General features: G+C 40.6%; 1 protein-coding gene across 1 annotated transcript; it reads left to right on the forward strand.

Annotated features, from left to right (window-relative positions):
* The first annotated feature begins 246 nt into the window (after positions 1-246).
* Positions 247-9032, forward strand: KCNA4 (potassium voltage-gated channel subfamily A member 4). Its single transcript, XM_019650698.1, has 2 exons — positions 247-688; positions 3930-9032. Exon 2 carries the CDS (start codon positions 4718-4720, stop codon positions 6680-6682), a length of 1965 nt encoding a protein of 654 aa, XP_019506243.1. The 5' UTR covers positions 247-688; positions 3930-4717; the 3' UTR covers positions 6683-9032.
* The last annotated feature ends 16091 nt before the right edge of the window (positions 9033-25123 follow it).

Below are 25123 nucleotides of genomic sequence, written 5' to 3' on the forward strand. Positions count from 1 at the left end.
GTTTCAGCTCCAAAAAGGACACCTCTTCCTCCGGGATTAGCTCCTCTCCTCTGAGGGAGACAGCCAGGTGCTCCTGAAATGGTTCCCATTTGTTCCCCGGAGTTTCGGCGTCGGGGGCCGGACAAGAAGGGGAGGCGGGCAGTTGTGGAGTCGTGACTGCGCCGGCCCCGCCGCGCGGGAGGCGCCCCAGGCGCCGGCGGTGAACGCCACACCCTCGGCACGGCCCTGGCCCCGCCCCCAGCCCCTCGTTCCCGGCCTGGGGAGGCGTGTGCTGCTTCTGCAGCCAGCCAGAGAGGGAGAGGGATGGATGCTGGAGGAGGAATTCGGGCTTAACAAGTGATCACTGCTGTCTAGGATTTTGTTGCTTTTTCTGGGGAACCTTGACTTCCTTTCCCAGTCGAGCGGTTCTGTGCTGACCTCCAGCAGAAACAGGAGTCTTGAGGGTCTTTCCTGGGGCACCCCCGATGCCCGTCCCTGGGCTCCAGCAGCGAGCGCTCTGTGCCCCCCTGGCCAGGCAACAGAACTTGTTCCGTGGATATTTCGGAGCCTCCACCTGCCACACCGGGCGTGATTCTTTCTGCTCGCAAGCGTGTTCTTCCCCTCCTCCAGCTGTTGCAGCTTGAGGGGGGGAAATAAAAAGCAACCGGGGGATAGTCTTTATTTTTATTTCGCACCCTGCCTGGGAACGGTAAGTATGATGCCTCTCTTATCTTTCTTTCCCTCTCCTCTGTTGGCTGTTGAGAAACAGTGGACATTTGAGGTATAAATAATATCGGGAATGTGACAGCAGGGCATGAATGGAAGGTGGTTAAAAATAAACCAGGAGGTGGGAGAAGGAAGGTGCAGATGCTGCGCGGCGCTCCAGGGGGCCACCAGTTGTTATTTTCCCAACCCCAGGGATGGGGGTGCGTGCGCCCTGTTTAATGTACCCGAGCGGGAACCTGGGTCTAGAGGCGAAGGTGCAATTAAAGATGTCGTTTCCCAACAAGGTGGGGTTTAGATTTAGCATCGTTTTGCCTCATCCCAACTCACCGGTTTCCTTCCTTTGGGGAAACAGCTGGCAAACGGGTTTGAATTGCTGCCTCTCCCAACATTTGGATTTGCGTGCATTTTCTGAGCGTTTGAGCAACACATAGGGACTGTATAAATGGCGTGCGCTGAAGTGTGTATTTCTCGTGGTGTTGGTCTTTCTGATTCTCTCTCTCAGTGTCTCTCCCTCCCTTCCCCTCCTCCCCACCCCCCACAAGGTTCAGGTACCATCCTAAGACAGTGGCAGGAATGGGCACTGAGAGATGAAAACAGCCTTGTTGTTGGGGGTGGGGGGTGGGGGTGGGAGGAGGAGGCGCAGGATGCAAGGCTGTTGTTTGGGGGCGCAGGCTCTGGGGAATTGGTAATTTGCACAATCCTATTAGTTTTATGGTGTTAACGAGGAAAGGAAATTTCCCTGCAAAGGTCTCTCTCATGAAGGCTCCTGGGAGTTGGCTTGAATAGATTCTCCTAACATGAATACCTTGAGAGAGAAGAGAGGTTTTACACCAGCCTGGTTTGCTGGGTGGAATGATTTTTCCCCCCTTCTGTTTCTTTTTAAATAAATTCTTCTCCTTTTCCTTTCCCCTCCTCCTCCTCTTCTTCTCCTCCTCCTCCTCCTCCTCCTCCTTCTTCTTCTTCTTCTTCTTCTTCTTCTTCTTCTTCTTCTTCTTCTTCTTCTTCTTCTTCTTCTTCTTCTTCCTTTTTTTCTTCTGTCTTGTTCTTCGTTTTTCTTTTTCTTTTTTTTTCCCTTTAAGATTAGGGATAGTGCGGTAGCTGGTAGCCAATTAAAAGGAAGGTAATTTGCTTTTTGTAGGGTGGGGGAGGGAGTTAGATAAACCAAAATCCACAAAACTAACTAACTAAATAAGACATTATTTGGTGTAGAGGAAAAAGAGGGCAGGTCTAGCTCTCTTGCAGAGTTGATGGTGACTGAGAAGACCCCCTAATCCATGAACTTGTGGAAGTCAGTTGGACGAGAGAGGGGTGTATACAGTATACAAATTCACAGGCACTTTGGTTACACTGGGGCTTTATTTAAATTATGTATTACAACTGCTTTGAAGGCGTTGGGGAAGTCACTGATCAGACTCTTGGGCTGTTTGGCCTGTGAAAGAATTTCAAGGATGTTGGCCTGATCCTCCCCAGTGAAAAATAGAGATTTGGAGACCTCCTGAGGGTAAACATTTGAGAGTGTGACATGATGTTATGAGTCAGAAAAAGGAAGAGGGATGTCACTGGAGATACCTTCAAGGTGTCTTTTCTGGGTTTTGGGTCCCAATCAAGCTCACCTCTTACCCTAGGAGAATGCATGTGGAGAAGCGATATATGTTTGCTACTTCCCTGCTTGTCACTTCATAGAACTCGGAGGCATGTTTAAGCTTCTAGGCTGACACGATTCAGCAAGGAGCAGCAGGTGGTCAAGGGCTGCATCCTGTTAGTGGCTCCAGAAGGCCATTTCTCTTCCACTCCCCCAAGTGCTTCCAGTAATAGAAGCTAATAGATGCACTGAATTCTGTCAGTCATTATTTTCCCCCTCCTCAATTCTCTGGGTTACTCTTCTGCATTCTTAGAAGTCCTGTTGGATAGAGTGAGTGGCAGAAGCCAGAGTAGACAGAAGATCGGGGCAGAAGCTTTTACAGATCCTGGTGGAGGAGATGAATCAGCTGGACCTAGGGAGAGCGAACTAAAGAAGAAGAAAGGCCAGAAATACCAAAAGGCAGTGGGGACAGAGCAAACTGCAAAGAAGATGTGATCGGGGAGTGGGAGGTTGGAGTAAAGGTGGGCAGGGAGGGGGGCGAGCTGAGGGATGGGGGCTGTGGATTAAGTGATAGGGGGTGGAGTGTGATGGGCTGAAAACAAAGTCCACACAAACTGGGATTTAAAACATAAGGAGATAGCTCCTTGCGAAGAGTGTAGGAGGAAGCACTGAGGTGAACACAGAGAAACAGCAAAGAGAGAAGATGATGATTAGAGAAGTGGGAACTGGGATTAGCTCCTAGGCTGTGGGTGGTAGGGAGCGCCCTGGGCTCTGAGGAATAGAAAACAACAACAGGGATATGCTCTGGGGAGTTCAGAAGTACCAGCTTAATATAGGCCATTGGTGTGTCTCAAAATGTCCTCACGTTCCATCCTTCCCCTACTTCAGACAGTGGTCTAAGGACATATGCATTTGTGGGTGGGTAGATAGACAAAAGCTTAGGTTACTGTCGTGTTATTCATCGCCACCGGTGTTTATGGATATCCATTAGGTACAAGGCAATGTGCTGGTCTATCAGTGTCCACTATCTCATTTAATCCTTACAAAGGTAGGATGGGGGGTTGCAGTATTATCTACACTTTGTGGATGAGGTGATGGAAACTTGTTCAGGGGCTGGAGCCTGGATTAATGAAAACTATTTTTTCTGACTTCTCTAACCCTGAATCAAAACAGAGAAGAGTGGAAGGGCACTCAATTCAGAAATATTTTGAGCAGAAATTAAACAAACAAACAAACAAAAAAAACACCAAAAAAACCTTGGGATCAATGAATGATGGAAGCAGCTAACACAGTGACAGTATTATTATGGTGAATGATGAGAGTGACAGTGAGGATGAAGAGCTGCCATTAGTGAGAGGGAGGCTTGAAGGAAGAGCCATGGGAGTCAAGAGTGGATGGAGGAAAAATAATAGAGTTACCATGAAAATAATATGCAAAGAAGAAGGAAAGAAGGATGTTTAGGGAGAAGGAGCTGTAACAACCTGCTCGTACTCCTTGGAAACTTATGGTTGCTCGGTGCTTTCTATGGTTTGCTCCAGGACAAGAGAAAGACATGTAGGTGAAGGACGCGCTCAGCTTGCTTTTTGTGATTTGATTCTTCTTTTTTATTTTCCTCCTGTGCTTATTTTCCTTCCTTTTTCAGGTGAAGTGCTTCCTCTGCATGACTTTAGCTGAAGGATGCTCTGCCTGCATTTCCTTGATTCCTATGGAGACCTCAGAGCTGGGTTTGCCCCTGCTGGCACCTCATCTCGCACATTCTCTACCTCCCAAGGTCTTTGCCTCTATCGATAGCTCGGCATTGCCTCTGGGTTCAGGAAGCCTGTGATGAACTTAAGGGGAGAGCTGGGAGAACCATCCTGGTAGGTCTGAGCGGCAATGGCTGGACATACTTCAAGTCTCACGTTAACACGGGTCAAGCTGTCACTAGCAGGCAAGTGCTAAGACTACAGGCTTATTTGCATTTTATGTAAATTTGATGGACTGAGCTTTGGACAGTTTCCATGGCAGAAAAATGTATTCCATTTCCTAGGCACAACTGCTGGCTGTGAGATACTTGTGGTCTTTGAATCCTGCAGCGTCATCACCAGCCACATCCTAGACGTATTTCCAAGTTGGAACAGCCTCCCCAAAACAGGCGTTTGGGAGACCCTGACATTTTCTGATTTAGGTTTGGGAGTGCTAGGCTGTTTCTCTAAACCAGCCAAGCTCTGGAGAGCCATGTTGAATCCCTGGGAAGAGAGGGCATGGGGCGTGCAGATTTAAAAACAGAAAATGCAAAGTTGGACTGAAAATATCTCTAGTCTTCCAAGCAATCTGCTTCAGGGTTCCAAACTTACCTTCATTTGGTGAGAAAAGAAGCTGCCCTATTTTTTTTTTCTTTTCTTTTCTTTCTTCTACCACTGGAACCAGCCATTTCCAAAAACCACCACCATGGAGGTTGCAATGGTGAGTGCCGAGAGCTCAGGGTGCAACAGTCACATGCCTTACGGTTATGCGGCCCAGGCCCGGGCCCGCGAGCGGGAGAGGCTCGCTCACTCCAGGGCAGCAGCGGCCGCCGCTGTCGCAGCCGCCACCGCCGCGGTGGAAGGCAGCGGGGGCTCCGGAGGGGGCCCCCATCACCACCACCAGTCTCGCGGGGCCTGCACCTCCCATGACCCTCAGGGCAGCCGGGGCAGTCGGAGGAGGCGGCGACAGCGGCCCGAGAAGAAGAAAGCCCACCACCGTCAGAGCAGCTTTCCGCATTGCTCGGACCTGATGCCCAGCGGCTCCGAGGAGAAGATCCTCAGGGAGCTGAGTGAGGACGAGGAGGAGGAGGACGACGACGAGGAGGACGAGGAGGAGGAGGGCAGGTTTTACTACAGCGACGAGGAGCACGGCGACGAGTGCTCCTACACCGACCTGCTGCCGCAGGACGACGCGGGCGGCGGTGGCTACAGCTCCGTGCGCTACAGCGACTGCTGCGAGCGCGTGGTGATCAACGTCTCGGGCTTGCGCTTCGAGACCCAGATGAAGACGCTGGCCCAGTTCCCAGAGACTTTGCTGGGGGACCCTGAGAAGAGGACTCAGTACTTCGACCCTTTGCGCAACGAGTATTTCTTCGACAGGAACAGGCCTAGCTTCGATGCCATCTTGTATTATTACCAGTCGGGAGGCCGCCTGAAGAGGCCGGTCAATGTCCCCTGTGACATCTTCACCGAGGAGGTGAAGTTCTACGAGCTGGGAGACGAGGCCCTGCTGAAGTTCCGGGAGGACGAGGGCTTCGTGCGCGAGGAGGAGGACAGGGCGCTGCCCGAGAATGAATTCAAGAAACAGATCTGGCTTCTCTTCGAGTATCCAGAGAGCTCCAGCCCGGCCCGGGGCATCGCCATCGTCTCCGTCCTGGTCATCTTAATCTCCATCGTCATCTTCTGCCTGGAAACCTTGCCTGAGTTTAGGGACGACAGGGATCTCGTCCTGGCCCTGAGCGCGGGCGGGCCCGGCGGCTTGCTGAATGACACCTCAGCGCCCAGCCCGGAGAGCTCGGGCCACACGATCTTCAACGACCCCTTCTTCATCGTGGAGACGGTCTGCATCGTTTGGTTTTCCTTCGAGTTCGTGGTTCGCTGCTTCGCTTGCCCCAGCCAGGCTCTCTTCTTCAAGAACATCATGAACATCATTGACATCGTCTCCATTTTGCCTTACTTCATCACCCTGGGCACCGACCTGGCCCAGCAGCAGGGGGGTGGCAACGGTCAGCAGCAGCAGGCCATGTCGTTTGCCATCCTCAGGATCATTCGTCTGGTCCGGGTGTTCCGGATCTTCAAGCTGTCCAGGCACTCCAAGGGCCTGCAGATCCTGGGGCACACGCTCAGGGCCAGCATGCGGGAGCTGGGCCTGCTCATCTTCTTCCTGTTCATCGGGGTCATCCTCTTTTCCAGCGCCGTGTATTTCGCGGAGGCGGATGAGCCGACGACCCATTTCCAAAGCATCCCGGATGCATTTTGGTGGGCCGTGGTGACCATGACAACTGTGGGCTACGGGGACATGAAGCCCATCACCGTGGGGGGCAAGATCGTGGGGTCCCTGTGTGCCATTGCGGGTGTCTTAACCATTGCTTTGCCAGTGCCAGTGATTGTCTCTAACTTTAACTATTTCTACCACAGAGAGACCGAGAATGAGGAACAGACGCAGCTGACACAGAACGCAGTCAGTTGCCCATACCTCCCTTCTAATTTGCTGAAGAAATTTCGGAGCTCTACTTCTTCTTCCCTGGGGGACAAGTCAGAGTATCTAGAGATGGAAGAAGGAGTTAAGGAATCTCTGTGTGCAAAGGAGAAGTGTCAGGGGAAAGGGGATGACAGTGAGACAGATAAAAACAACTGTTCCAACGCAAAGGCCGTGGAGACTGACGTGTGAATTTCGTTCTCCACCTGCCCCTGCCCCCGTCGCCCCCGGCCCCAGCATCTCCAAATATATTTATGCATAGAGAGTGCAGTTATGACAATGAAATATGCAAGTGAATCCAATGCATACAGCAGTACACCATTTAATGGTTATACGTGGCATAATTGTTACTAACCTTGTATTACATATCAAATAAATGATACAACTTGGAGAAGAGGGAGGCTTAAATAGGAGCAAATCGATCTTTATATTTTTTCATAGAATGCAAGAATTTTGCACATGAACTGGAAAAGATGTTACAAGTAAAGATGGTTCCAAGGAGAGAATGTGTATATGTGTGTTTGTATGTGTGTGCTGCGTGCGTGTGTGTGCGTGTGTGTAAGTAAATTGTCAACGTTGTTAGTGATCATGCAGTGATGGGAAAAGTTGGCATTTTGAAGTATTTACTATGTAAGAACTAATGAATTTGAGCAGTGATTTATCAGTGCTTTAATAGCATCTCATGTCTTTGGAATCCATAGTTTTTTAAAAATTGTAAGAATTACTGTGTAGAAAAAAAAGTGAATTATTTAATAGAATATAGGTCACAATTTTATCTTGAATTTAATTAAAGTTTATTTTTAACTGGAAATTAACTTTTAAAAAGGCTGCAAGGGCCTTTAGAAATTGATTATATTTTATTATTAATTTTGGGAAGAGATGACAGCAAATGCCTAATGATGTGGATAGAAGAAATGACATCGAAGAAAAAAATGTAACAAGTTTTGTTCACAGATATCAGGACTGGAATTTTTTTTTCCTTTGCACTACTTTATATGCTGGAGATTGAGAGAGACTTCATACTGTGAATGTTTACTAATGTAACCGTTCAATGACAATCATTGGAAGAATGATTTCTTAGTCTTATTTTATTGTTCTCTTCTTTTCTTTGTGTGAGACTAATGGCCACGCAGATAACAGCACACGATTCCATTCTCTTTTTAAATCTAAATAACCGATCTGCAAAGGGACTCTGAAGTCAAATTGAGCAACCTGAATCTTTTGAAATTGGTCTGTTACAGTGGTGTTTCTGAAACCATACTATCTTAAACATTCTTCTGCCTTTAAGTCCAGAATAATTTAACCAAAGCTAATGCATGCACTGAAAAGAATTCTTGAAGAAATAACATGTCCAGCAGCTACAGTGATTATGGCTTAAGAGCTTTCTATTAAATGTACAACACAAATGCTAGATTTATTAAATGTATTTCTTTGTGCAGCTACGTAAGAGCAGGATGTGGGGGATCCGCTTCAGAATTTGGCATTCTATTTGCTAACATGGGTATAAGAAAGAATTGTGTCAAAGTATTTTCTTCCGACATCACCATCATTATTATATTTGTTCAAGAAATTGATGACACACATAACTGCGTTAAACTCAACATCAGGTGTTCTGGAAAGTGAGGCAACAGCTAGTGATAGGACTTGCACTATTAAGTCATCATGAGATATGTGTTAGCAAACTCAGCATACATGAGGCCTTATTCTCCAATATTTCTTCAACTTCTGTTTATAAAGTGGTTGTCCTGAGGTTGGGCAAGAAAAAAAAAAGAAGAAAAAATCACGTAGGGTGATATCTCACTACATAACAAATGGACAACTGTGAACTTAAAAGTTTTTCTCAAGCTTTTTAATCCCTGGCTATCATTTGATAGTAATATAAATGTTACCTGTCTTTTAATGATGTTTGAAATGCAAAGTAAATCCAACGTTAGGTTTAAAAGCAAAGCTACTTCCTTCTTCCCATCTCTTACAGAGAAACACGTTCTGAGAACACCTTTGGAGAATGAGAAGCAGCAGGCAGAGGAGATGACTAAACGTATAGACCAAAGATCTCTAGTGGACAATAGTGACAAAACAGGGCAATGCCATCTTGTAAAAGGACTTCAAAGATGGCATTTTGATAGATTTTGGATTAAGAGCAAAAAGACATAACAAGCATTAGGCTAACTGTAAGTCTGTGTAGGTTGGTCACCATTTATTTGGTAAAGTCACTCAGTTAATCTCAGCCCCCAAGTTTCCTCATTAGTAAAAAAGAGGGCACATAAAGCATTTGTTACATCGTTGTTACAGAAAAGCAAATGAAAACATGTGAAAACTCTGAAATGTCGAGGTCCATATAAATGTCTGATTTTATGTCTAAACTACTTATTCTTCCTATAGGAGAAAAAGAGATATAGAATCTATGAGTTACATCTGCTTTATTAGGACGTTGTGAAAATCATGGGTAATGTCTTTAGTTTTGAACTCCTTGCAAGAAGATGGTTTGCAGACAAGATAGCCTATCTGAATAATTGCTGCAGTTTCCTTTTTGGGGGAAAGATTCCAGGCAGGTTATAGTTAAAAAAATAAAATAAAATAAAATAAATTGACTGTATACCAAAAGATGCTTTGAATAGCTTTTCTCAAGCTTTTTAACCCCTGGCCATCATTTGATAATAATATAAATTTTACCTCTCTTTTAATGATATTTGAAATTTAAAGTCATCTATCTTTTGCTGTACCCAACTAGATCGGATTAGATCATAAAATAGTTGAAATGCTCTCCGGCATTGGATGTTTATTAAGCATTCTATAATAACAGTAGCCATGATTTGGCTCTGTTAGGAAGGGAAAACGTATTGTATTGTAACACCTTTTTAAATCTGAAAATTTATATTAAATTTAATTGACATGTATTAGAATAAATAATTCTTAGAATCCAGGAAATATAGTCATTTGAGGATCCTGGGGTTTTCCTTTATCTTCCATGGTTTGCTTAAGGGTAAAACAGTCAAGAAGTAACAGTCATGGACTTCCAAACCAAATATTGTTAGGTTGTCACTAAATGCATGTTTGTTTCTTCCTGCAAGATGCCTTGATTTTAGGATGTCTGGATCTTGATTCCACCCTGAGAAGGAGCATTTAAGCCCCCCAGACTTGGATAGAGGCACTTCTGTATGCAACACTTCTTTTACAGAGAATGTGTGAAGGTAGAGTTCTCCATGCAGCTGTGGATTTATAGCATTTCTCCAAGTCAGAGCTAGGCAAAATGCTTCAGCGCCATTTGTGAAAATTTTATACTGAGAAGTATGCTTCCAGGTACTTTTTGTAGCTAATTTAGGCAACTGTGTCTTCTTGGAGGCCACCATACACATTTGGTTGTAAGATTAAAGAGAAGTGACCCATTTACAGGTTTGAATTCTTGGGATCTGGAATCCTTTAGCTGCTTTCTAGATGATAATAAATGTTACCAAAAGTACAGTATTGGAGGGTCATCCTAATCAGAATCATTTCAGGGGTGGAAGCACTGTGCTGTCTTGCAGATGCTTGAAAAAGAAACAGTTATGCATAATAGTTTTCAAGAAATGAGGAGGACTAAATATGCCTTTTAATTTCTGTGAAAGGGGACTGGTGGAAGCCAGAGGAAGGACAGCTGGTCTTGGAGTCGAGAGTTGGCTTGTTGACTGGGGGGCACATCATTTCACCTCGATAACGCTCTGTTTTTGTTTATTTGTTTAGTGTAAAACAGGCTATTGGGCTACATTACCACTTATTCTTTCTAGCACCAAAATTCTGTGGAGTTGAAGGAAGTATTAGACTAGCTTGATATTTTCTAAAGTACCCCTCAAGTCGTATCAGTCATGATTTTATAATCAAGTAATAAGAACAAAAACAATTTTAAAGTCTTATTATTAGGTTAAATAGAGCACCAGGAGTTTTTGGAATGTAAAGTAAGCTGGATGAATTGGGTGTATTTTGAAGCTATTTATTCTAACGGCTTCTAAAGGAAAGGGACTCAATAAAAAAATCACTCCCCAGTCTCCAGTTGAATATGGTGCAAGTTGGTAAGTAAACATTCTGATTTCTTGCTTTGTTATAGTACAGTCTTGTCAGTAAACAGAGTTCCGACCTGTGCTGGAAACTCGTTTTATGCTGAGACACATGTAGTGTTTCACACGTGCTGCTGCTTTTCTTGTCGAATTTGTTTTAAACAGGATCGCCAAAGCTTTGTGAAAAATCTTTTCATTAAGCATATGTTGAAATAGAGTCCAACATATGAATAAGGAAAATGCTCTGAGTTAAGACCTGTATATTTTCTTTCATTTTTTTAGAAAGCCAACATTAACCAGTGGAAAATTATTTTTAATTGCATTGGATCATAAACAGTAGTGCCCCCACATTCCAAGAGAATCAGAATTGGTGTTCTCCATTGTTGGTTTTCAGGATTGTGATGCATCTTGAAGCACTCACATTGCAGCTAATTCTAGGTAAAGTGGGAAATAACACTTAGTCTTGGTTTACATTTTTAAATGAACATGTAATGTGCTCCTGTGCACGGTGCAGAGTATAACATCCCTCTTTATATTTTTTTGTTGTTGTTTTTTTATTGATACAGTTTAGAATGATTACGGGTTGTCATTCAGTGACAAAGGGGCCTGTTCCAGGAAATCTTCCTGACCCAAAAGTCATTCTGAATTCTGCAAGGAACATTTGGTGTGGATGAAAGGTACCTATCTATCGGTTTTCCTGCGGTCAAAGAAACTTGACTCAAAGACCAGGGTTTTCCAAAGCAATGTAACCACTGCAGGTTAGAAGGCAATCCTACTTTCTAGTATGGAGATCAGCATTCCTATTTCAAAGAAGGTTGATGGAGTGGTTTGTGTTCAAGATTCAAGAAAGCAGAGCTATCTTTGCAGTAAATGGGAATATGTCTTTCTGAAATGTAAATGAAGATGAGGACTGTGATAGGAGTTTTATTTCTGACTCCGGTTTTTGTTTCCATAGCAGTCCCAATTTGTTACAGTATCTTCTTCATAAAAACTATGCTGATGCATATCAGCCCATATGGCTCAATTTGAGGTTCAGAAAATATGGTTACTTTATTTATGGGTAAATAAATTAATCCCAAGGCATGAGTCGGGTGCTTTGAAGAAAATAGCATATATTTAATGAGCTGGCTCTAAGTGAGACTCTGGTATCACCCATTCCATTCCAGGCCCATGGGAATACGAAGTGGGAATGTCATAGGAATAGATGAATAAAGCAAATCATGTGCTAGGTAAGGTGTCTTGCTGTTGTCTAGGAAAGGATATTCCCAAATTCGTTGGTCATGGTGTTGCTGACTTGCTGTTAGATTTTTGATCCATTTGCTGTTACTGGTATCTTGGAAGGAAAATTTGTATCCAGAATGAAATGATTTTCATAGTTGATTCACAGTCAACTTTTGCTTCCTGACCTGCAAATTATCTGTTGTATAGATTTTTCCATAACTCGTTTCTCATCTGAGATTTACTTTCTTCAGTTCGGAACTATTGTTTCCCATGAAACAGTCAGGCTAGAAAATGCAAAATTATAAAAAGAAAACAGTACAGTACAAAGGAACAACAAATACACTGAGACTAGAAAGTCAAGCAAAAACATGACTGAAAAGTCAAGTCTGTTGTTCAAATCAACATGTCACATACATCAGAAGGAAATATGAAGGATTTAGGGATAACTTTTGTCAATGGCTCCTCGGCATTAGCAGAGATAACGAAGAGGCAACTATTGAGATAGATGACAAAAGGGAGAAATAAATTACTAAAAGAATATGCAAGTTAACATTTCCTGTGAAAAAGATAGAAATGCCAACTGAGCAGTGGTCTTAATAGTAATTATTAGAAATATCTAATACATACGGGAAATATGGTGTATATTTCCAGTAATTGGCATTGTGTGGAAATGTACTCGGATTGTTTTTTCATGATTCTGTAGACCAGGGGCGTATTTTTAAAGCCAGAGAGCATGATGGCATTTTTATGCATAGCTTCTTAAGCTACTGGCTATTGAGGGGTCAGTCACCTCTTAAATCAGTCAAAGCAGTTAAGTCAATAGCCCCTGTGGATACTGACTAAAGCTGTGCCAATGCTGAGCCAAAGAATTATGTTTGTTTTAAAGTAAGTAGATTAATACCATATATCCACATATTCATTTATGCCATAGATTTCATATTCTGCCTTTATCCTGGCAAAAGATATATAAGCGACGTGAATGGTCTGAAAAGAGACTTCGTGAAGTAAAGCCAAAGTATATGATTCCCATGTGTTTTGGGGAAATGGTGAGACTTTAGGGTTTCAAAACCTTTCTTTCCACTCTGAGTAGGAGTTGTGTGCCTTATAACTACCGTGGTGTTAGGGCTGAGCACTGAGACATTCCATGGGGTAAGGAGATACGAAGTTTCCTTCCCCGGAGGGTTAATTTTTATGTTTTATGGAATATTGCAAAATATTTATTTTATCTTACTTTTTGCCATTGTTATTCCCGTTATATAAAGCATGCATAACGGGCCGGCTGAGTGGCTCAGTTGGTTAAGAGCTCGCTCAAGAGTTTGAGCTCTGAGCAACAGCAGTTCGAGTCAGCCCGAGCTGAGCAGCCGTGAGCTGCCAACAGGTGGCAGGATGGCTCAGCTAAAAAAAAAAAAAAAAAAAAAAAAAATAAAGCATGCATACAGTGTGGAAACTAGACTGTCTGGCTCCATAGATCTGCTTTGTGCTCTCTAGAAATAGACTTACTTGAAGCCTGTTATCTTGCTGCATTTTTGTTGTAGCTGTTGTTTGGTGTGACCTCCTTAATTCTTTTAGGTTCAATTATAGCACTAAACAGTCTCAAGGTATTGTTGGGGCTTTTGTGATGAATGTTCCACTATCGTTCAGCCTCACATACAAAGATGTGAAATAATTGGAAAATCCCATATCTCTTGGGGACCCAGAGACATTATCTGAACTCTGTCAATGAAGAGGACCACATTAGTTAACATGGGGGGATGCATGCTATTATAATTATAAACGTAATTCACTCCTACCTGAAGAGATTGATGGTTGCCCTGGAGAACAGTAATGGTGTTGATAGCACCTGAGCAAGTCTTTTTTTTCTCCTTCAATTGTTAGGGATCATGATCCCATGAGGCTTTCATTTGCAATCAGGCAGGGGAGGAAATAATTAATGAAGCTCCCACTGGACTGAAATTTATCAAGAGGTGATGGAATCTGTAGGGGATGTGGTAGGATTTATCTTTATTTGTTTATTTGCCATTCCTAGCTGGTGTCATTTTTGGCATTATTACTGTTGGGGGGATGCAGTTTAGTTTTTGGATGACTTACCTAATATTAAAATGGCTTGTGATAAGGAACTGGGCACTATAAGTTCGACACTACCTGATCAGCTGGAGGAGTATCTCTAGTTCAATATTTTAAGAAATTAATATGAGGTTTGGAGAGTGTGATCTATATTTAGAGTGCTTTATTTAGAGGAAGATTTATCCTATAAATAATGATTAATTTATTCATGTTTTTTGAGAGGATAATGGAATCTCTTTGTTTTTCTTTTTCCTGACTTTTCCACATGATAGTTAAGTTTGTGGGTTGTATTTATATTGGTGGATATAAATGTTTTATCTTTGAGCAAATCAAGTAAAAAGCTTGGCTACAAATTGATTAAAGGATGACAAGATTATTTGATGGTATTTTTTGCAATGTTTCCTATTAATCAGCCTAGAAGCTGATTTCACTGTATGTGAAAAACAACATGAGGAAATGCATATATACCATATTAGACTCTAGATGACAGAGCAGGAATATTATGAATAGATTTTCCTCCTGGGTTCCTAGAAGTATTCTCAGAATTCTTGACCTGTTTCCTCCAGATCTGATCCAGGCAATGAGCATCTAATAAACTGCTTTTTTCCTGGAGTAGCAACAGGATATAAGGAAGATCAGCGCTAATGGGAGGGGCAGGGAAGTTGGCAGGGGGTGAAGAGTCCTGCCTAAGTGAAGTCATTAAAATGATGACGAACATAGCTAGGTCAGTCTAAAGACTGCTTCATTTGACAATGCTAACTATTAATTTCCGTTGATTCAGGAAATCCAGGAAAGTAAATTGATCACTTAGTAGGCAGGTGTATGTATATGTCCCAATATCCTACCTCATTCCCATTGCTCTTAGTGTTTGAGAGAACCCACCATGAAACTGTTGCTAAGAATTAAAGCTGTGTGTCTTGTTAAGGATGAAATCACCTTTCCCCTCAGAGCAAGGGATTCTTTCACACCCTTTGAAAATCACCATGTGGGCACTCCTGTTTCACTTATCCACACTCTCCCCCTTCTTCTAAAGCAGCATGTTAATGTAGTAGTGTGTTAAAACTGAGACAGAATTCAGCAGCCAGTTGAAGCCCCAGAAATGAATGCACTAACACAGAGCTGAATGATGTGTTTCTGTGGGTTGTTGCCGGCCTGCAATTCTTAGAGGAATGGAAAAAAATCATGAAATCTGTGCCACATAATTAGAACTCCTAGCTGATTTAGCTGCTGCTCACCCAGAGTAGAGGCGTCATTTCACTCCTGGAATCCACATACTTCACAGGCTTCAAGGCAGAGTGAGAAACAGTGGAGAAAGAAGGGTTAGATTAGACAGGTAGGGATGGAGCAACGTACAGTATGTTAAAGTGTGAATCATCTTGTGACACCAGACTATTTTTACTCACTCAAAGGACGGAGTTGAATCTTTGGACAGGAGAAGCTCTGTTTAGGAATTAACCATTCTGTTTCTGTTTGTCCGTGTTATCATGGTTGGAGATCAGTCCAGGATGGGGAGACATCTTGTCGTCGTTGCTAAAGTAAGCTGAAAATTACATGTTGGAAATTTTTTTTTCATTTCAGTTATGAAAGCTGCTGTTGTGTTATATATAAGCTTTGCAAGAGAGATTAGAAAGTCATTCAACTTTTAGAAATGTTACTGCACCCTGAAAGGATTTGGAAAGGAAATTGAAGTAGAAGATTCTAATATAAGTTCTGACCAACTATAAACTTGTTTGAAATAAAGTGTTTAAAAGTCTCCTTTTTAGTTTCTATCTTCAATCTTCCCCTTCAGTTATTAAGCCTGTTGCTTTTTTTTTTTAAGCTGCAACGGAGATAGATATGTAAAATGTAAAATGCTTGGTACCTCCACCTTCCCACTACCCAACTCTACCACACTTACTACCCCATTGTACCCCACTTATCTTTGCTTCAACAAAAGCCCAGATCAGGAAGGCTTCTGCCATCCCAGTTCCCAGATTTCTCAGGGAGAGTTGTGTGTGTGTGTGAGATCCAGGTAAATGTCTTCCATTTTCTAAATCCGGTCATAACAGTGCAGACCCAGAAAGCTTCCGCAGTCACCTCCAATGTGGCTCTGTTATGTTCTGTTGTCAAGCTAGGTATTTTCTGCCTATTGCCGAACAGCTGGGATTTTAGAAACAGCTGGATGATTTGTTATGTATTTTCCATTCCACCACCCCCCCAGACCCTTTATGACTGTGTGGAAACCCCCAGAGTGGAAGGGGAAGGGGGTAAATACCAAAAATCCTGCTCTGATGCAACTGTTGTTATTAGGAATTTAATCACGAAAATTAAGGGCAAGCAGTTTTGACTTATTGTTCGCTTTCCAAACATGATTAGGTACAACATCCTCATTTCCATTCCTAGGCAAAGCAGTTGACTTACCAACTTTTAAAATGCCTTTTGCGGTATTCCTTAGGCTACCGAAGCTAAGCTTTGCCTGTTACATTTGTTTGCTTAAGGGGAAATGTCTGCACACGATGAGCCATCACCTGAGTTTTCCATTCGCTGCTGGCAAGAGGAGCTGACAGGGCAGCCAGGCTCCAGTCCTCACTCACCAGGGAGTCTATTTTTAGGTTGGTCCCTTTGTGACTGACTTCAGCACCCCACTGGAGGGGTTGAAATTCAAAGACAATGCAATGTTTTATCATGACAATTTGCAGGTTTATAACATTGTTTGGGATTGTCAAAGGGACACGTTTAACTCAGGTGCTGTTTGTTGGTTCTTCACCTGGGGAAAAAGTTAGAATAAAAAGGGTGGACAGGCTTCTTGCCATCACCAACTGTTTTCTCAACAGCTGTTTGTGAAGCTCCTGCTAGGTGCCTGGGCTGTGCCCGTGTCCCCAGTCTCTAAAGGTGCGAACACTTCAGAGGATCGCAGTTCACGTAGAAGGATTTTTGAGTTGCGAAAGGTTCACTTTTCTGAATAGCAGGATTCTTGTTATTACTATTACCTTCCTCCTCCTCCCCCCACAGGACTCTCTCTGCGTGACTGGGCCTAGCTTCTGCTTGGAGAGTGAATTGCCAAGCTATCATGCTTTAATAGTACTTTTTATAAATTCTGTCTTGTGTTCTGTAATGTGCTTCATTTGCTGTAATAGCTTCTGTGTAAACTGCATAGTAAATGGAACCAAATTCAACTTGCCAATATTTTATGATTCTTACATGAGCAATAACAATAGTCATTGCTTTCCAATAGTAGAGGTGATTTTGTACAGAGTACTTACTTCTTTTTAATCCCCAGAATTTATATTTTTTCTATTTAATAGTATGTGATTGAATTATAGCAGAGAAGAAACAGATTTGCCTAAATAGTAAACATCTGTAAAAAAAATCTGTGAAACAGTAAACAATAATCATATTTTTTATTCCAAAGTACGTTTTTTGGTGTGTTTTTTTTCAGGACCATGGTTCTTCTGCCCCCACATAAACAGTCAAAAACCAAAACTAAAACCAAACCAAACAAACTCTTTCTCCTTGGGAGAGGTTATGAGTGTCACTGATGGTACACATAAATATTTTGACTTAAGACCTGAGCTTCTTTCTTGGATAAATGTAAAAAAGGCTCTTCTTTTTGTGGACATTTCTACCTATGCAAGCCAAATGAAATTGCATCAGTTACGTGGCTGAGTCAGGGCAGTTGAAGCAGACGTTCGTTTGAGATTTTTCTGAGGTGCCTTTTGTTTGTGTTGATCAGGTCCCGTAGGTGTTTGCTCTGTTTTCCATTTGCTTTCAAGATGACGTCTGATTTCTTTCTCTTGTAGTTAAGGCTTTCACATTTGAAATATGAAATGTCGTAATAACATTTTCGGCTCTCTCCAACTAGCTTTAACTTCTTAAGAACAACTCAGACCTCCCCTATGAAATAATCTTAAGGACTATCTTGTTTGTTTTCTGAGTGTTTCAGAACACACCTTAGAGACCCTGGCTTTTAGTCTTCAGTCAAGCCAAACAACAATTATCTTTAATTGAAGCTGATTCTACTTGAAGCCAAAACAATTGGTGGAGGCAGTGGAGAAGAAAAAAAAAAGCCAAGTTGATTGTCTGGCATTGTGAAGTCATTCATTCAGTTCTGCTTCATTAAAGCCATTTGTATCAAACATCCTGGATTCTCCTTAAATTTGGGGAGTTTTCAATTTGCTATCTATTCTGTCAGGGAAATACCTTTAATTGTAAAACCATTACCTTGTGGGATTTTTATTTTTTGCTTTAGCAAACTGCAACTATCCCTGTGCCTTAGAAATGTGACATGTTACACGTTAAATGAAAATGAAACCACTATTTATGTGATTTTTTTAAAACAATGATTACCTTTCCTTCACAATTTTTCATGGAAGTATTTGCAAATTTTGAAAATGTGTATATTTTAGCCTACATTAGCAGACACATAGTTAATATTTGAAGATTTTTTAGGCAAATGGCTGAATTGCTTCATATTATAGTATGAAGGAGGAAATGACTTAAATTTTTTTTTTTTGCATATTGGAAAATGGACATGGTAGGGAATATATTTATTTATATTCTGGAATAGACTAAAGGTAATGGATGGCAAAACATTCTGTGTGGCTCATTCAGAAGCCCTTGAATGGAAGCCAAGTGCATTTAAAATGTATCGGAATTTTTCTATACTCAACTAGAGAGTATAATTTAGAAATATGATATTACATTAAGTAGATTACATTTTGAGATTTTTAAGTACATCCCTATGATATAATATTACCTCTATTTAGGGCCTTTTTTATAAAATGTATTAAATTGCCTAACAGGCTGTCTGTGAATGTTTTCAGAATAAAGTTAAACAATTTGAAAGCCTATCTCCCTGGAAAAGCAGTATGTTTTCAAAATAAAGGCCTCTTTATATACACATTTGGATATAAATATATTACCCTATCTTTTAGTTTAGATATTGATCTTATAATTTAGCTCTAGGTTTCATTTTTTCAGGTATCAAATGGGTGGTTTTTATGGCATTAAATAATAATTAATTATTGATTTATATTAGAACAAAACTTTACCTTAAAAGGAGGAGGGACTAATAATTTGTAAAGACTGACTGCTAAAGAATTAGCATACTAAATAGACATTTCTCTTTTCATTGGTCATATAGAACAATTCTCATTGGTCATGTAGAACAACTTTTTTTTTTTTTGCTGTCTTAAAATTTCAAACTCACATTATTTTACTAAGTATTTATTGCACCCTGGTCATGTTATTTATCAAAACCTGACTGCTTGCCATGGAGAAGTAAACCTCTTAGCCTCCCCAGAATCATATTAAAAGCATCTTGTAATAAAACGCTCACCAGAAAGATGGTTCCGTGGCAGGTATTCAAGGACAGTATTACAGGCAGCTCTAGGGTATTTAAAGGAAAGTACAGACAACTTAAGTACTTGATTCAATTTCATTAAAAAAAAAAAGTCCAGATTCTTGAATGTTGCCACAGCTCCAGCCTTTTAAATAACGTTAGTTGCCAAACCTTAATTATTAGTGGTCAATTGAAAAATTGGGGATGAGGTATAGAGGGGTTTGCTGCTACATAAAATGTTCTTATTTTAATTTTGACAGTCTACTTTCCCTTACAAGCAAGTCCTAATTATAGGCAATTTTCAGTTTTCTGACTGACAGAAAACAAGAGCAACAAGTTCCAAATCAGCTGAATCATGAATAAGTAAAATTTGTGCTCATGACTATAAAACACAGGCCTATTGTCTTTTATGATAGAAATGATAATTTCTATCATTAGCAAGTGACTATCATCACATTTTAGTAATTTGTTAATTTCCAGGGGAGCCTGGCTGGTAAATTTAGGTTGTGTGCTCAGCAGCCAGCTACCAGTTAGCAGGTGGGCAGGCATGGTCACCGCCCATTGCTCCTCTAACTATGAACATGTTTGTGCTGAAAGCTGTTTTTTGTATTTTTTAATTTCTTTTTCAGAGACTCAGAGGAGAAGGGTGTTTAATTTTATTTAAGGACATGTTTATTTCTTAGGAGAGTGTGTCCAGTCTACCTTTGAAATGAAGTTCATGTGGCAACAGAGTGTTTAGGAGAAGCAGTTGTATGTTTCTGTAATTTGGGCCAGCTATATAGTCCATGTCCAAATCAAGAAATACATGTTGTTGTTTTTTATTGATTGGATAAAGTGACTAATTTGTGCTGCTTACCTGTGTGAAAGGTTATGTAAAGGAGACTCAAACACAGACTGAGAAAAGGGTATTCCTTTGTATTCATTCTCGTGGCAGATAAACTTCATACTTAGCCTGGCTTGTGTGACTTAATGACGCTGGAAACTCCGTGCATTCCAGAAATTTGTAAGAGGCTCTGGAAGCATGCGCACTGTGCCTGTATATTGATGAGGCTGGCCAGATTATTTATTTATTGTTTCTGTGGGTGCTGTGCAGATGCTTCGTATTTTTTCTTAAAGCGCTGCATGCTTGTATTTCAGAGTATAATATCATGGTTACAGGTAACCGTGATGCCATGTGATCATAAAGAAAAGAGTTCTTGTAATGAAGACTGGAGGAGTTTTTTTTGAAATATGATTTTTTACTAAAATATCACACTATTATGTTCTCAACATGTAAAATAGAGACAAGTAGGGGGTTGGTGGATGGTGATGTGTTATATGCTAACTCTAATCCCTTTTTCCCTGAGCACCTTTACCCTACCTCATTCTAAGTAATACATATTTATATCTGAGTTGTGCTTTTCCCTGAACATAATATCCCTACCTTTTTCTTAGTGTTGCTGCTGTATTTATTTATTGCCATGATTCTGTACCTACACCATCGTCTATAGAATCAATGTGGGTCGTTTTCTGGTTCATTCCAGTCTGATGGCTATTTTCTAGATTGCTTTATTTTTTCCATTATAAATACAACTATGATTAATATCTTCATAAATAAATACTTTAAAACTATTTTTAAAGCTAGTTTCCCAGAGGACATTGTTTTTAAATGAAAGGATTTTAATTTTAAATAATATTTCAGTCTTTTCCAATATAATGTAATATATTAATAATGAAGCTAGTGGGAGCAGAAATACATTTTGAAAATGATTCATTTGCTGTTCTCTGCATTTTAGCAATCATTAATCATTTAAATATTGTCAACAATGTACAGGCTATCTGTTGACCTTAGCTTTGCCTATTCATATAGCAAATTGTTTTAGGTGATGAATTGTTGCTTGAGCAGCTCATGACAAAGTGGTTCACATTAGTTCTCTGCTCTCCTGTCTTAAGTGGAAGCCTGTACCTTTCCACCTGGCTCACAGTGATCGGGTTGACTACCTCTCTCTCACTCTCTCCCTGTGTCTTACCTGAAGGGCCTGACTTCAGCTCTCCAATCTTTCTCAACTCTACCATCACAAGCCCTTCATTTGCTCATAAGACAATATAATGTCCTGAACTGCCTAATCTCTGTATGGTTTATGGATGGCTTCATGGTAATTTCATCAAAAGGATATTTAACAACACAGGTTTTATCTCCAGCTCCATTTCTCTTCTTTCTCTTGTTTATTCTCTTCTTCCTTCTCCTTCAATTTCTTTTCTTCTCTCTCTCTCTCTCTCTCTCTCACTTTGATTAAATATCTAGCTTTTCACTGACTTGATGTTTCAATACTGAGGAACACATTACAAATAGAAAACCCTCTGCCTCCTTCTTTCTTCTCACCTACTTGGAATTGGAAGTTCTCCTAAACGAGCTTAAAATTGTGCAGATCAAAGCTTACCAGCCTATCTCTCAGTAAAAGAATCAAGCTGTGTAGACTGTTGAGTTTTACAGAGAATACATCTTATATTCTCATGGCAGCTGTCTCTGAGAATAAATAGGACATTCCTAGGAATACTAATTCCTGCTCTTGAAGAATAATCTCTGTCTTTCATACTTTCTGGATTCAACATTTTAGTGAAAAATGGCTGAGGGTGAGGGGGAATAGCTAATCCATCCCCGCCTTTTCTTTGGCAGCTAAAAGCATATTTTCAACTCCTTTTTCCAGGGCTCCTGAAAGGATTTCTGGAATTAAAAAAATAACCTGTTTGTTTTATACTCTGAGCCCATAATTTGTTATGTTTCTTATTATCTGCTTATCTTTGGGAATGCTGGTTTTAGGGGATTAATCCAATTAAATTAGGGTTCTTTCCAATTATTCCTGGAATCACCTTTTATGCTAGGATGAAACTGTAGAACTAAATAAGGTTTTTTTTTTCTTTTCCTTTTAAAGATTTGAAACAATTTTCTGTTATTTTGCGAATAGTTTGCCAACTGCATTTCTTGTAATTGTACCTTGCTTTTCAGAGGGAGAAAGAGCGTTCTTGGTATTTTACACCATAACTATGGGGTTTTAAGGGTCAGTCATTTCAATAAAGAGGCAATAAAGCCAAGAGACAAACCTCTGTTTCTAAAACAGACAAGCAAACAAAGAAATTAGAATATTTTAACTTGCTAAGTGAGGTAGTAAATTTATGAATAATGCTTCCATTTTTAAAAGCTTATTGGTAATGTATGAGGCTGATTTCAGTGCAGTGCCCCATTGTACTTGTTGTTAAGATGGGGAAATGAATCTCTATTGATTAGTATTCAGTTGATTCTCTGGAAACCATCAAGTGTTCCGAGGTATTTGTCCCTCCCTTAGATCTCTTGAAGATCCTAGAATTAAAGGGTAAACTCTTGGCACCTCAGGGGACCTCCAAATCTCAGCACCAGAGCTAAGGCTATGATTTATCTTAGTTCTCAAGCTTTGCCAGTTGTACATATATTTTAAACATCGTTCCCAATATGCAGCCAGTCTTCAGGTGGTCCAGTAGCTCTAGACTTTTGAGTTTTAGCATTTCTGGATTCTGTTTCTACTTCTGACACCAACTTTGGCTTCAGATTTTATAGATCTATTTACTTTTTCTATGCCTTAGTCTCATTGGTACCCTGCATGTGATAAAACCAGACTCACAGGAAAGGTGGATAAATTCTAAGTGCTTAAAGGTTTGAACTATAAATTGGTTTACATGTTAGCATGCATATCAGTTAGCATTTTCCATATATCAAGCCACTCCAAAATTTAGTGGTTTAAAACAATGCACAATTATTAGGCATAATGTTGTAGGTTGGCAGTTTGAGTTGGGTTCACCTGGCTGGTTTTTATTCTGGTGTCATCAGAGCTGCCCACATGTGTCTGCAGTCAGCTGGGAGGCCTACTCCCAGACGCTTGATCCCAGGTAGCCTCAAACGCATGTCTGGAAGTTGGTGGGGGTGATCAATCCATATGTCTCTAGCATCTAGCAGGATGGCTTGTGCTTCTTCCCATGGCATCTGGATTCCAAAAGCAGCAAAAGAGGGCAAACGTGATATGAGCCCTTCTGAAGCCTTTGCTTACATCTTGTGTACTGATATCCCCTTAGCCAAACAAGTTACCCGGCCAAGCCCAGATTCAAGGAATAGAGAAAAAGAGTTCACTTTTTGATGAGAGGAGCTGTGAAATAATTTGTGGCCATTTTTTCAGTTGACAACTGCATGCGACCCGATTTCTTCTGATAACGTATCTACCCCAGAACAAATATTTCAGAGAGAGCTATCCCTGCCTATGGAGAGAATGCATGGAGAAAAACTAGAATATTTTGATGTAGCCTGCTTTTCAAACTCTCTTCTGTCTAGTGCATCTTAGGACATTTGTGGACTCTGGTTTATGTGTGCTTGTGAAGGTAGTAGTTTATAAAAAATTGCTTTCAAGCTATTTTTATCTCTATTACTTTTTTTTTTTATTCCTTCTTGAGAAAATGATAAGCTTCCACAGATAAAGGATTGATTGCTTCTTTTGGTATTCTTTCCCAGTATATTGGCCTGCACTTAGTGTTACGGGCTAATCTATAGGCTCCACTGGCCAGACGGAGACCAGAATTTCACTCAGCAGGATTATATCATTTTGTTATGTTTGTTTGTGATTCAGTACTTTTTGAGCAGTTGCTTAAAACAATTATTTGGAAAAAAATAAATCTTTGTGTGAATGTGAACTACCTTTGTGCCTTGAATTTTGAGCCAGGAACATTGCTTTCTATTGTGAATTTCAAGCTTATCTCCTGTGAGATTTGATGAGAAAGTGCATGTCCAACTTAGGATCTGTTTTTCAGTTGTGGAACATGCAAATTTTATCAAGGAGTAGATCAATTCTTGTCAGCTCCCAACGAAACATCTGGTATTGAGATGTACTTAATTTGATATCTGTGGAGTGCAGCATCAGTCTTGTAACAAGGTTGCAAGTCATTTCAGAGCATTCATATTGGCTAATTACTGACATCAATAATAGTTACGTTAAACTTGGTGCTTCTCTTGTCATGTTCATAGATGTCTTGTAGTCCCAGGACAATGAAACTGATATTTTTTCTACTGCACCTGTGAGAAAATGGCTTGAGAATTACTATATTGTTTCACTTCACCTCCTTATGGTATCAATATGTCCTTTCAAATGCATTTTATCAGCAAATTGTTAAATAATGATTTAAGGACTTTGGAAAGTATAATTGGTAGAACAAATAAATCCATTTATTTAGAAAAGTTTTCATCACTACCCTTAGTCATATAATATAGTTGCTTAATTCTCTCCCTTAGTGTGGTTATATAGACATGTATATGGTTGTATCTTCTTCCCTTTGGCGCAAAGTCTAAATTCTTTGTTCCTATCCATAAAAAGATTTTGAATGCTTCCTTAGCCATTTTTAAATTTCATACCTGAAAATTGCTTCTTCATTTCCAAATAGCCTTTAAACAACAAAGTCAGTGCTTTGGGTAACATTAGGATTCTTTAATAAGTAAAGACAATTATTTTCTATGGTTGCCTCCATCAAATGCATTTCTTACAGTGGTCACTTCTTCATACACATCAGAAATCATAGCCCTTGTGGTGTTCTGGGTGCCTATAGATTAAATTTTGGATAATAATAATAATAATAATAATAATAATAATAATAATAATGAGGAGGAGGAGGAGGAGGAGGAGGAGGAGGCGGCAGCAGAGGAGAAGAAGCATTTTCTAAACAGTTGTTTACCGGAAAATAAGCATATCCACTGTTTAGTGTGAAGGGCTTCATATAATACTCCATTTTCAGGGGTTTCTAGGGGGGAAACCATGAAAAGTATGAGAGAAGTCAGTCATAGTCGAAAGGTACTTCCTAAATTCACTGTCTTCTTTCTTTCAGAACATTTATTTAACGTTTCACAAAGGAACTCATGGTATCCTCATAGGTCATTTCTTGGGTGCCCTTTGCTCACTGATGTGGTTGTTAATATTAAACAGTCAAAGAAAAAAATGTCCAGGAAAG

Source organism: Hipposideros armiger, unplaced genomic scaffold (assembly GCF_001890085.2).
Source record: "Hipposideros armiger isolate ML-2016 unplaced genomic scaffold, ASM189008v1 scaffold_145, whole genome shotgun sequence".
Lineage (NCBI taxonomy): Eukaryota > Metazoa > Chordata > Mammalia > Chiroptera > Hipposideridae > Hipposideros > Hipposideros armiger.

Excerpts from the sequence above, each read along its gene's own strand:
- KCNA4 (XM_019650698.1), top strand. The coding sequence starts at position 4,718 with ATGGAGGTTGCAATGGTGAGTGCCGAGAGCTCAGGGTGCAACAGTCAC.